The 11,844-nt window shown below is 36.7% G+C and overlaps 3 protein-coding genes across 5 annotated transcripts in view; all 3 read right to left on the reverse strand.

The window, feature by feature from the left end:
- LOC146923601 (putative helicase MAGATAMA 3) overlaps positions 1–6,086 on the reverse strand; it is a 102,901-nt gene extending 96,815 nt beyond the window's left edge. The window contains exons 1-2 of the mRNA XM_085711741.1: positions 6,024–6,086; positions 5,655–5,737 (exon numbers count right to left, since the gene is read on the reverse strand). The gene's annotated coding sequence lies outside the window, so the exon portion shown is untranslated. The remainder of the gene's footprint in view (positions 1–5,654; positions 5,738–6,023) is intronic.
- LOC146923605 (putative helicase MAGATAMA 3) lies at positions 41–6,115 on the reverse strand. Of its 3 annotated transcripts, none has more exons than XM_085708761.1 (8): positions 6,024–6,086; positions 5,662–5,737; positions 4,041–4,160; positions 2,651–3,205; positions 1,396–2,481; positions 987–1,311; positions 617–875; positions 41–544 (listed from the first exon to the last, which is right to left on the reverse strand). In XM_085708761.1, exons 3-8 carry the CDS (start codon positions 4,152–4,154, stop codon positions 280–282), a joined length of 2,604 nt encoding a protein of 867 aa, XP_085564887.1. In that variant the 5' UTR covers positions 4,155–4,160; positions 5,662–5,737; positions 6,024–6,086; the 3' UTR covers positions 41–279. The 3 variants fall into 3 exon arrangements, with proteins under 3 accessions (XP_085564887.1, XP_085564886.1, XP_085564888.1); XM_085708760.1 differs by having other exon boundaries at positions 5,655–5,737; positions 6,024–6,083; XM_085708762.1 differs by lacking the exon at positions 5,662–5,737 and having other exon boundaries at positions 6,024–6,115.
- Positions 6,116–9,765: 3,650 nt separating this feature from the next.
- LOC146923606 (uncharacterized) lies at positions 9,766–11,400 on the reverse strand. Its single transcript, XM_085708767.1, has 2 exons — positions 10,166–11,400; positions 9,766–9,911 (listed from the first exon to the last, which is right to left on the reverse strand). Exons 1-2 carry the CDS (start codon positions 11,319–11,321, stop codon positions 9,886–9,888), a joined length of 1,182 nt encoding a protein of 393 aa, XP_085564893.1. The 5' UTR covers positions 11,322–11,400; the 3' UTR covers positions 9,766–9,885.
- Between the last annotated feature and the right edge of the window lie 444 nt (positions 11,401–11,844).

Consider the following 11,844-nt stretch of genomic DNA (forward strand, 5'->3'; position numbering starts at 1 on the left):
GTTTTGAATAGTTCTTATTTAAATGCATGGCATAAAACAATGATCACAACAACAAGCACAAATAATTCACCACAAAAGTTAACAAATAAGACTCACAAGATCTCCTCAAAAAAGTCTCACAAGATGTCCCCACCCTACATGAAACTTGATTAACCATTTCTAACATAAACACGTTAAACCATCACAATTTTGACAAAAACTACACTTCGGAGCTTAAACAAAAGTACATTGGCACCATGGTTTAGAGAAACCCATCGCTCATCCAAACATTCAAACATATTAATTTGGTGCCACTCGCCTAGAGAAAGTAGTTGATATGTTATGATTTCCCATTTTCCCTCCTAAACGCCGTTTCTTGAATGGTGACTCAAATTCTTCCAGTCGTTGAATCTGGAACAGAACATTCTTAATAGCCCGGGCCAATTTTTTGTCCTCTTCAGCATTGTGGAAACAATCCCTATTCTTAGCATCAATAACTACATTTCTCCAAACAGAGTCACTGTTGATTAAAGTAGATGCATTTCCTAATATCCAAAGACAGTATCTGCACAAAATGAACTCAGTATTCAGTAAAGATAGAAACAACATAACAAAATGAACATCATATACGTCATACCTAGCCCTAGTCATAGCCACATTTGTTCTTTGTCTATTTGAAAGAAAACCAACATCACCAGTACCATTAGATCTCACGGTAGATATTATTATAATATCTTCCTCACCACCTTGAAAACCATCAACAGAACGAACATTTACAGAGAACTTAGAATTAGCAACCCGAGTGTACTGCTCAATTTCCTCCTGAATTTCATAAACTTGAGCATTATATGGAGATATGATTCCTATGCTTACTTTCTTCTTTGTCCTCATGAACACTGGCAGAACAAAAAAAATGCATTTTAACACATATAAATGCATAATTCATACTGAGGCCTAAGATTTCGGCTTCCATGCAATACAACATAAAAGTTATAAGAGAAATTGACCTTGATAAAGGCTTTTAATTATCTCAGAAATAACAGCAACCTCAACCATGTTCTTCAGACTTTGTCCATGTCCAAATTGCTCTTTACCCATGGCTATGTTAATAAAAGAATAAGAAGAATACATTTCTCCTTCAAGGAAATGCTTATTATAGCTTTCTTTCGTGACAACAGGAGCATCAGATAGCTTTCCATCATAGAACTCTTTGCACGGGAACAAGCTAATGAAAGGATGCATTCTATACTGAACATTAAGCATTTTTCTTTCGTATCCCAACATTACAAGCCTTTCAAACATACTTCGTCCAAATTCACATTGGTCTGCTATCTGCAAATACAGTAGTTTTAATTATATTAGATAAAATCTTTAATTAAAGAGAAAAATCAATAATTAAATGTAATGACCGAGTACCTTGCTTTTTACTAATGCAGGAAGTTGTCTCTCATCTCCGATTAGGATGCAACGGCGGAGACCGGACAGCTGTAATGGAATTGTTGATTCACATTCTTTTAGCTGTGCAGCTTCATCAATTACTAAAAATTGCACTGGCTTCACCTTTGCTGGGCCAATTAGTTTCATAGAACTTGATGCAGTGCACATAATTAGACAAGCATTCGACAAGCAAAATTCTTCCACTTGAACTCTCTTGATCCCACCTCTCCTGTAAGTTTCAAAATTAGGAAGGGAAACTGTTTCAGAAAGTGAACTTAGTATGCTAAGGCACTCATCTCTTTTGACGTATAACAGTTGAAAGTAAGCAGGAATGCTTTCATCTCTTTTCTTGAATTTGGCTTGCCCGATGGAAATTCCAAGAGACTTTAGCAAATCAAGAGCTTGAAACATTTTTTTCACCGTTTCCAGTGAAATGAGAGATGTTGGCATGTGTGTATATAAAGTTTGCATCAAGAACTCGAGCTTATCTTTTTGTTGAACAAATTTTTGCTTGTATTCAAATACTTCACTACTCTCTTTTTTGTTAGCTGATTTCTCCATGGACTTGAGCAACTTTATCATTGATAGCAAGTTAGTCTCCCATCCGGTATTTGGATCAAAGCATTCCATGAGATACTCTACACGGTAATCAAGAAAGAATTTGACAAGGCCTTGATGAGAACTGAATTTCATCCTCTTGCCATTGCCAAATAGCACAATGTCACCCAAACTATATGTATCATGCTCAAGTGAATCCATAACTAACCTATTCAACCGACTTGCCACCTGCGAAATTGCAGTATTAGTTGGAGCGCAAGTCAATGTTCTGGTTTGTAACTTGAGAAGAGAAAATAACAAGCATGCAACTGTCTTAGTTTTCCCTGTCCCTGGTGGTCCCCATATAAGTTTGATATCAGCATGATTGCAATTCATCATACTAACACAGCTTGAAACAGCATCTTCTTGGGATTCATTCAGATTCTGAGTTCGAATTACTGTGTCTTCTTTGATGAAAGAAGACCGACTATCTGGTTCAGGCAGGCAAAGCTGACAGTTTTCTTCACTCTGAAATACAAAAAAGCACTAAACAGGTTACATATTTAACTTAAAAAACATTTCATATTAATTGACCATGCAGGAAAAGTAACATCATTTATTATTTATGTTAGTATACCACCGTATGCTATACATTAAATGAAGGAGAGAGTCCTTCAGATCAAAAGATTGTTCTTACAATTTGATGTGGTCCCAACACTGTTTTAATTATGTCCATGCATGGGATTGATTTCAGGGCATTCCGAATACGAACATTCGTTGTAATGTTCATAAGGTAAACTGCATACAGTTTCATCTCTTTGTTGTGCCACAAGTCATATTTAATATCAATCTTCATGCATTTGGATGACAGAACCGTGATTTCCTGCGTAACATAGGCTGCCTCCTTAACATAGGCGATACGGTTGGGACTTTTGAGTGCGTTCAAGTCATTAAAGCTTTTAGGCCTAATGTGTGTGAAAGCAATGAGATCTCCTGACACAGGTTTATAATTTCCACCATTTCTACTCTTCAACCATAGGACATGATGGAACTGTATGAATTGATTTTCTGTTTCAGGAATGGGAAGTGTCAATTCTATGCTTTTTTCAACATTCTGGATTTCACATAAAGGAGCTTGAGACACACCAAACAAGCTTGAAGATAAATCAGCGCGTGTTTCCTCCAACAATAGAGGAATAAAAGAGTTCTTGTAATCTGTTGCTGACTTAAATGTCTCTGGAATCTTATGAACCTGAGAGAAAACAATTTTCACAATATACTTCAACTTAATAATGCTGCTCTAATCATTCAAATGTTATAAGATGTTGCACTCAATAGAAAATAAAAGTTTAGATATCTTTTCTGGGCCTATATTGAACACATACAAAAATTCCTTGAAATTATTAAGAAGGTTGCTCTATAGGGCGCCCAAGTTGCTAAAGCCTGAAAAAAGATCTATCGGAAGATAGCTTTAGATGGGGAACAAAAAACGATTTGAACTATCTCCTGAGCAAACATGAGGGGACTATATTCAGCGACTTTCTTATTGCAACACAATTTTTTGCAACTCTTAAACAACATAACATCTTTGCAACTACTAAAAAGGGAGAAAATCTAACAATGAAGTGGAGAAAATCTATATAAATAATCAATCATTATTGAGATTTTGACATGAGTTCTTTGTAAGATTTGTATTCTTTCATGTTCAAATTATTTTTAAAAAACCAAGTACACTTTTTCATTGTGAGTGTTGAAAAGGGTGTAAAAGAAACCTTGTCTTTGTAAAGATTCTCATTGAGAACATCCTCTAGGGTCCAAGAGAGTACAGTATCTATAAGACTCCCGAGTTTAAGATTCTCATTGAGAACATCCTTGTCTTTGTAGGATCATTTTTAAATTTGCCAAAAAAATTGGTTGAATTAATTTTTTCTGATACATCGGTTGATAAAAAAAAATGGATATTTAATTTCGTAATTGCATGACTTATACTACATTCTCACATGTTCTTACGTGTTATACGACCTTAATGTCAGGGTTACATATTTTTTCAAGAAACAAGTACACTTTTCATTATGAGTAAAAGAAACCTTGTCTTTGTAAAGATTTCCGTATAGAACATCCTCGAGGGTCCATGAGAGTACAATATCTATAAGACTCCCGAGTTTAAGATCCTCTTCACTTCCATTTCTTGTCTTCTCCATCCTTTGCTAAACAATCATTAAGAAAAAAATATTAGTACACATGCAACTAAACTAGAACACAATGAAATAGTGAATGGAACCACAAATATAAGGTACCAAAAGGTTGAAGTATATGTCTTGTTCAATCTTTCAAGTACAAATGAAAAGATATAGACAATAAAGAAGTGTTAAATGATACACACAACTTTCACAGTTAATGAAAGTGGCGCATGAGGGTTCTTTCATAGGAGATGACAACATGCATGATGCATTGTCTTCTCATATTCTACAGTTTTTTTTATCCCTTTTGAATAAGTACAATCCTTTTCATTTTCATGCATTAACCGGTGTTTTTTAATTGAAAATTGCAAAAATGAAAAGAATGAGGATATATAATTGTTATTAAGGAAATGCTAAAGAGTGCCCTTGAGGTATTGGTTAAGATGATAAAAATAGAAACATTCTATTGAAAAATGATGAAAATGAAGAATTTAACTTTTTAAAAGTCAAAACATTGTTGAATTCAATGTAAATATACTACTTTTGGTTTTCTTAACCATTACCCTGAGGGCACTGGTTAACAATACCCTTGTTATTAACTTTATAAAAGTTTCAAAAAAAAAATTGAAAGAAAAAGTTTTAAAATTATTGTTTCCAATGTATAACTACTACTATGCAATATTGCAATGTTGCATAGGTTTAGACGACTATAAATTTGTATTAAAAAAATTATATATCACAAAATTATTTAATATAAAATAGCCAAGTTAGAAGATATATTACCTAAAAATCAATGATTGTTTTTTCCGACCCTTTTTTTTAACCCATATTCCAACTTTTTCATGCTTTATATTTTTCCTCACCTAGTTAGGAGTATTAACGGAGCGGTTTCGATTAATTTTTAGGCAAAAAATCATCCGGTTCAAAAATAAAATTATATGCGGTTTTGTTTTTGATTAACCGTTTAAAAAATTTGATCTAGTGTAATGCAATTTAATTTGGATTGATTTTTTTATATCCAATTTAAAAATTGTAACCTTTTTTAATAATAATATTATAAAAATATGATAAATAATAAGTTTGATACAAAATATAGTATATGATTTATTAAAAATTAGTAATACATAATAACAATGATCTTTGAAACATACAAAATAGTAAAAATAAATAGATTGATTAAAGTTTTTTTATAAGCAAAATATAATATAGATAGATAGATAGATAGAAAAAGGGTGTCTGTAATTTAGCCTTAAGGGTGGAATAACATCCATTTTGTAAAATCTAAAAAGTTTATTACATTTCAGCTCACTCCATTTCATTTTAAACTCCAATCTAAACATACCTTAAAGTTCAGTTAGCTTGAATCAATCAAGATAAAAAACTAAAGAAAAGTTGTGATTATAATAAATAAATAAATAAATAAATAAAGGATTATAAACAATAACTCAATTCACACTAACATTGAAAGAAGAAGAAGAAAAAAAAACAAGGATAAGAATGGGAGCAAGATAGATAACTAACCTCCAACCTTTGTCACAAAGCGTAATATTCAATTTCAGACTTCCTCAGAGGAGAACAATTGTTAGCAATGTTAATTAATATCCCTGCAAATAATCAAATTAAAAGCACATTCACTAATCACTCAGTTCCACTACCAAATCGAACTTCAAAAGTTCAAAAAATAACAAATTCAATATTCAAAAAGATGTCAGAGGGATTAAGTTTGAGCCAAAAGTAAGAAACCGTACAACAACTTTATGTTTTTGAAGAACGGATAACAATTTTATTGATAGAAAAAAGTGGTCTAAACATCATCACTTAACATAGTCTTTTTCATAATTGTGCATAGAGAAAGAAGAATATGAATCAAAGACATAGGAAAATACATACCGATGGTGGAGACGATCTCCGGCGCAGTGATGGCTTGAAGTAGATTGAGACTGGAGCTTTTGGCGGAGAAGCAACAAGCTAGGCAATCAAAAGCAAGTAACAACAATGACACTAAAAGCTTCTTTTTTATACATGAAGGACAGACGTATAAAAATAATTTCTTAGACCTGAAGGAAGTATACAATAGTTTCATAGTACTAGTGATAATAATAATAATGAAAGTAAAAAGAAGATGATCCTCGTACATTATTTGAATGGACCTTTAATGTACAGTCATCAAAAGCAACATGACGTATACAATAAAACGTCACAACTAAAGGGGAAACAAGTGTTACACTATATCCTCTTCAAAAAACAAAAAAAGTGTTACACTATATCAACTCTTTAATAGACACAATTATAAATAAAATTTATTTATTAAAAAAAATAAATAAAATTTATTTGAACATACATAGATGATAAAATTTAAAAGTAAGATAATATCAAGTGGTGTGACTAAATTTTTTCTTTTTTAAATTTTATCATTTATGTGTATATGTTCAAATATTCTTGATATAAGGTTGTGTCAATGGTATCTATGTAAATTTTAACCAATTAAAAGAGTGGGTTGAAAAATGTGTTTCCATAGCATTCCTCTTTTCTCATTGCAATAAAGGAAAGCCCAAGTAGAAGACAAAGGTACGATGATGATATTGACGTCAAGTCGACAAGTCAATTACATTATTTGATTTAGGCATGGAAAAGAGATCGGCTTCATTCAATATTATTGGTTACTTTCAAAAGCAAAGTATAATACTGAAAACTACTATGACATTTTTTTTTTTTGAAATATGAAAACTACTATGACATGTTGTATAGAATACTAGTAATTTCCATTGCATAATGTTTTTTTTTTTTTTGCATAATGTTTATGTGCTTGTATATTTCCTTTAGTTTGGTTATTTTAATAGAAAATGTTGAAAACCAACAATTGATACTAATGTTACACTCCTCTTCTACGAGAGAAGTTTAAATTTACTCTCATTAAAATATACATCCTGATAGAATATTATTGATTAATGACAATAATATTCTATCACACCCCCGCAGTCGAAGCGGGAGGTTCACGGACGTTTAGACTGGCCCGGAAATCATCGAAAAGAACACGAGGTAGACCTTTGGTGAAGACGTCAGCAATTTGGTGACGTGAAGGAACATGAAGGACGCGTGCTTGGCCACGAGCTACCTTTTCTCGAACAAAGTGAATGTCCATCTCAATATGCTTAGTGCGCTGATGCTGCACTGGATTACCAGAAAGATAGATGGCACTAACATTATCACAATACACCAAGGTAGCCTGAGAGAGTGGGAAATGAAGCTCCAAGAGAAGGTTGCGAAGCCAACAAGATTCAGATACCACATTAGCAACACCCCTGTACTCAGCTTCTGCACTAGAGCGAGAAAGTGTGGGTTGTCTCTTGGAAGACCAGGAAATGAGGCTGTCACCAAGAAATACACAATAGCCGGAGGTAGAACGACGGGTATCAGGACATCCACCCCAATCAGCATCAGTATAGGAGATAAGTTTCTCAATAGGGGATGGATAGAGATGCAAACCATACTGTAGGGTGCCCTGAACATAAAGCAAGATGCGTTTGAGAGCAAGCATGTGGTCGGTGCAAGGGGCATGCATGTGAAGACACACATGTTGAACAGCATAAGAGATGTCAGGACGGGTGAAAGTAAGATACTGCAAGGCTCCTGCAAGACTCCGATACAAAATGGGATTGTCATATGGAGTGCCGGCGGAGGTACTGAGCTTCTGTTTGGTGTCAACTGGAGTAGTAGAAGGTTTGCACGAGGTCATGCCTGCTTGGGCAATAATTTCACTAGCATAGGTACTCTGACTAAGGAAGAGTCCATCAGCGTGTCTAGTCACGGCAATGCCCAAAAAATAACACAGTGGACCCAAATCCTTCATAGCAAACTCAGAAGCAAGGAGTGCCATGATAGATTTCGAAGATCATGGGAGGAGGTGATAAGGATGATGTCATCAACATATAACAAGATGTAAGCTAAATCAGAGCCACGTCAAAAGATGAAAAAGGAGTGATCTGAAGTGCTATGTTGAAATCCAATGGTTGAGACAAAGTCAGCAAAACGTTGGTACCAGGCACGAGGCGCTTGTTTTAAACCATAGACTGATTTTCGCAAGCGACACACATAATCTGGACGATCAGGATCACGGAAACCAGGTGGCTGATGCATGTAAACTGTCTCATGAAGGTCACCATGTAGAAACACATTCTGGACATCTAGCTGATGAATGGGCCATGATTTGGATAGAGCGATGGTGAGAACTGTGCGAATGGTCACCGGTTTTACAACAGGACTGAATGTCTCATCACAATCCACACCTGCAATTTGAGACCTGCCATCACCTACAAGACGAGCTTTGTAACGCTCAAAACAGCCATTAGATTTCTTTTTATGACGAAAAATCCACATACAGCGAATAATGTTAACATCACAAGGTCGTGGAACCAAATCCCACGTGTTATTTCTAATAAGAGCATTAAATTCAGACTGCATTGCGGCTTTCCAATTAGGGTCGGATAGGGCTAGTTTGGGATTTTTAGGAAGAGGTGAGATGGTCGGATCATCAATGGTAACATAAAGGTTAAAAAGATTTCTAGGTTTGTAGATACCCCACATGCTACGGGTGGCCATTGTTCGAGTGGGAGGTGCAGGTTGGGCCAATGGTGTAGGTGATGGGGAGGTATCAGGTGTATGCGGTCCAGTCGATGAGGTAGCCGGAGGGTCAGGTATAGGAGGTGGCGGACTGGGAAGGTCATTCAGAAGAGGTTTCAAGGTGGGATTGGTCCATTGATGGATAATAGATGGGTGTAGGTCATCAGTAAAACAATCATAGGAGATGAGAGGTAGGGAAGGCATGTGGGCAAAGGGAAATTGTGTCTCATCAAATATAACATGTCGGGAAACGATGATCTTTCTGTGCGACAAATCAAAACATTTGTAACCTCTGTGATTAGTGGGATACCCTAAGAAGACACATGGAGTCGATCGTGGTTGCAGTTTGTTAATGATAGTAGATGGATGCAGGGGATAACAAAGACAACCAAAGACACGAAGATGTGTGTAGGAGGGATCACGATGATACAGAAGTTGAGTAGGAGAATGATTTGACAAATTCTTTCGAGGAAGGATATTAAGAAGATAAGTAGCCATTTGAAGGGCATGATGCCAAAATGAGGGAGGAACGGATGAATGAGCGAGAAGAGTGCGAATCATGTTGTTAATGGTGCGTATTTTACGTTCTGCTTTGCCATTTTGAGATGAAGTGTGAGGACAAGAGAAACGGAAAATAAGACCATTATCAGCACAATATTTATGAAACAATGTATTGTTGTATTCACACCCATTATCACATTGAAAACATTTGACAGTTTGAGAAAATTGTGTGCGAATTTGATTAGAAAGTGTAGTGAACATTTCAAAAACTTGAGATTTATGACTTATAGGGAACGTCCACAAAAAATCAGAATAATCATCCAAAAATAAAACATAATACCGGTGACCAGAGGTGCTTAAAACCGGTGATGTCCATAAATCACTGTGTAAAATATCAAAGGGCAATAAAGTAACATTTTTGGAGGAATCAAAGGGCAACTTAATTTGTTTGCCAAACACACATGAATTACAAATAGTTTTAGAATTCAAATGTTCACTACTAATGAACTTATTGTTATGAAGAGACTGCAAAGTGGAAGAACTAGGATGGCCAAGACGGTTGTGCCAGAGACTGGAAGCAAGACCAGCAAAATGAGAGGGAGAGGTGATTGGGTATAGATCACCAAGGCTATTACATCTCATGAGCGGAATCCCCGTCTGAAAATCAAATACTGAGAAACCAAATGGATCAAAAGAAACAGAAACATTATTGTCAGTAGTGAGTTGTCGCACAGAAATCAAATTTTTAATAATTTGTGGTGTGTGTAAAACATGGTTAAGGTTTAAGGTTTTGTGTTTGTGAGATGTAGGTATGGTTGTGTGACCAGACCCTTGAATTGGAATACCTTGTCCACTACCAACAATCAGTTTTTGATTTAAATGACTCAAATTAGAATAAGACGAGAGATTACCATGAGATGCCGCTGTATGGGACGAAGCTCCAGTGTCCATGTACCATGTGCTATCTGGAGGAGTGAGAGACATGGTGTGCATAGCAGCTGCAATGTCTGTAGGAGTTGGTGAAGCTGAGGTAGTGTGAGCCTGAGGACGCTGACCTAGGATGCCTGGTTGCACTGTAGGACCGGTGGGGCGAGTCCACTGAGAAGTAGGATAAGGGCAAGGAGGCACACTCCAAGGAGGTGGGGTCCAACCCCAAGGAGACCAGGATGGATACTGGGGCTGCTGCCATGGTTGAGGCGTCCAAGAGGGACCACCAGACCGGGAACCACCGCATTGTTCACGCCCTCCTATGCGAGTCTGATTGTTGCGGTTGCGGCCGGAACCAGAGCGATTGTTCTGGCGACGATTGGAGCGCTGCTGGGAGGAAGCATCTGAGTCTCGTGGGACAGCGGTGTGCAAAGCAGTGGGAGAACTAGTGCTGTACATTTTTGCCAAGCCGGATTCTTCCAAGGTGAGCATAGAGCGAGCCTGGAAAAATGATGGCAAGGGGTTGCTCTGGCGAATCAAGGTGGCAACCCCACGATATGGCTCAGATAGTCCAGAAACCAGTTGAAGGACCAAACGGTGACTGCTGACTGGTGCTCCAACATTCTTCAATTGATCAGATAGTTGCTTGAGACGCTGACAATATGCAGAAACATTAGGAAAATCCTCCATGCGAGTGGATGAAAAATCTTGTTCAAGGGCAACAGCACGGGAGTTTTGATTGTCCTCAAATATATCAGCTAAACGTTTCCAGGCAGCCATAGCAGTGGATCTTTTTTCCATAATGGTGGTAAGAAGATCAAACGATATGGTGGAATAAATCCATTGAAGAACCGTCGAATCAAGAATTGTCCACATTTCAAAATTTGCATCAGTGGAAGTAGGCTTTTCTTTTCCAGGTTGAGGAATGATGTGGTCGATAACCTTGTGGGCACGAGCATGAACCTCAAACAATTCAGCCCACATGGTGTAGTGATCCTTCTCCATCTCGAGCACAAAGGGAATGTTGTTTTTGATGTTGGTGACTGCAAGGGAGGGGTGAAAGTCTGATTTTGCCGAACCAGAAGCGGAGGCTGTTAAAGATGCGGCGGCGGAGGATGACATGGCTGGAGTAGAAGACATGTTGATACCTCTGAACAGAATTAGAAAAGAATTGGAATCTGCAACAACAATAAAACAGCCGGAAGTGGACAGAGATGTGATTGAGTTGCAGCGGATTTGCCGAAAAACAGAAGGCAGCGGCAGTGACCTGTTGTTGAGGAGGAACAGGTGACGGCAGCGGCGACCTGTTGTTGAAGAAAAATAGGCGACGGCGGTGACCTGTTGTTGAAGAAGAAACAGGCACGGCAGTTTGTTATACCCTAATTTTGGACCTAAAAATACTCATTCAAACCTTCTTTTCTTGCATTATAAGTCATGTGAACTATCTCTGATCAATTGCATCTTTCTCTGCATTTTATTTCAATGTTATTTGCAAAATTCACATAGAAGGGTATTTTAGTCATTTCCTGCATTCAACTCATTTTAATCCTTGAAAATTGTTTGAGTCTTTTAAATTGGTTTGTATAAGTCCTTGTTTCAACCTTATGTCAGAATTCATTTCAAAAGTTGCATTTGAAGTCATTTTGAGTCAGTTTTGCCCCTA

Source organism: Medicago sativa, chromosome 5 (genome assembly GCF_051527215.1).
Source record: "Medicago sativa cultivar Bolivia chromosome 5, Bolivia_mono, whole genome shotgun sequence".
Lineage (NCBI taxonomy): Eukaryota > Viridiplantae > Streptophyta > Magnoliopsida > Fabales > Fabaceae > Medicago > Medicago sativa.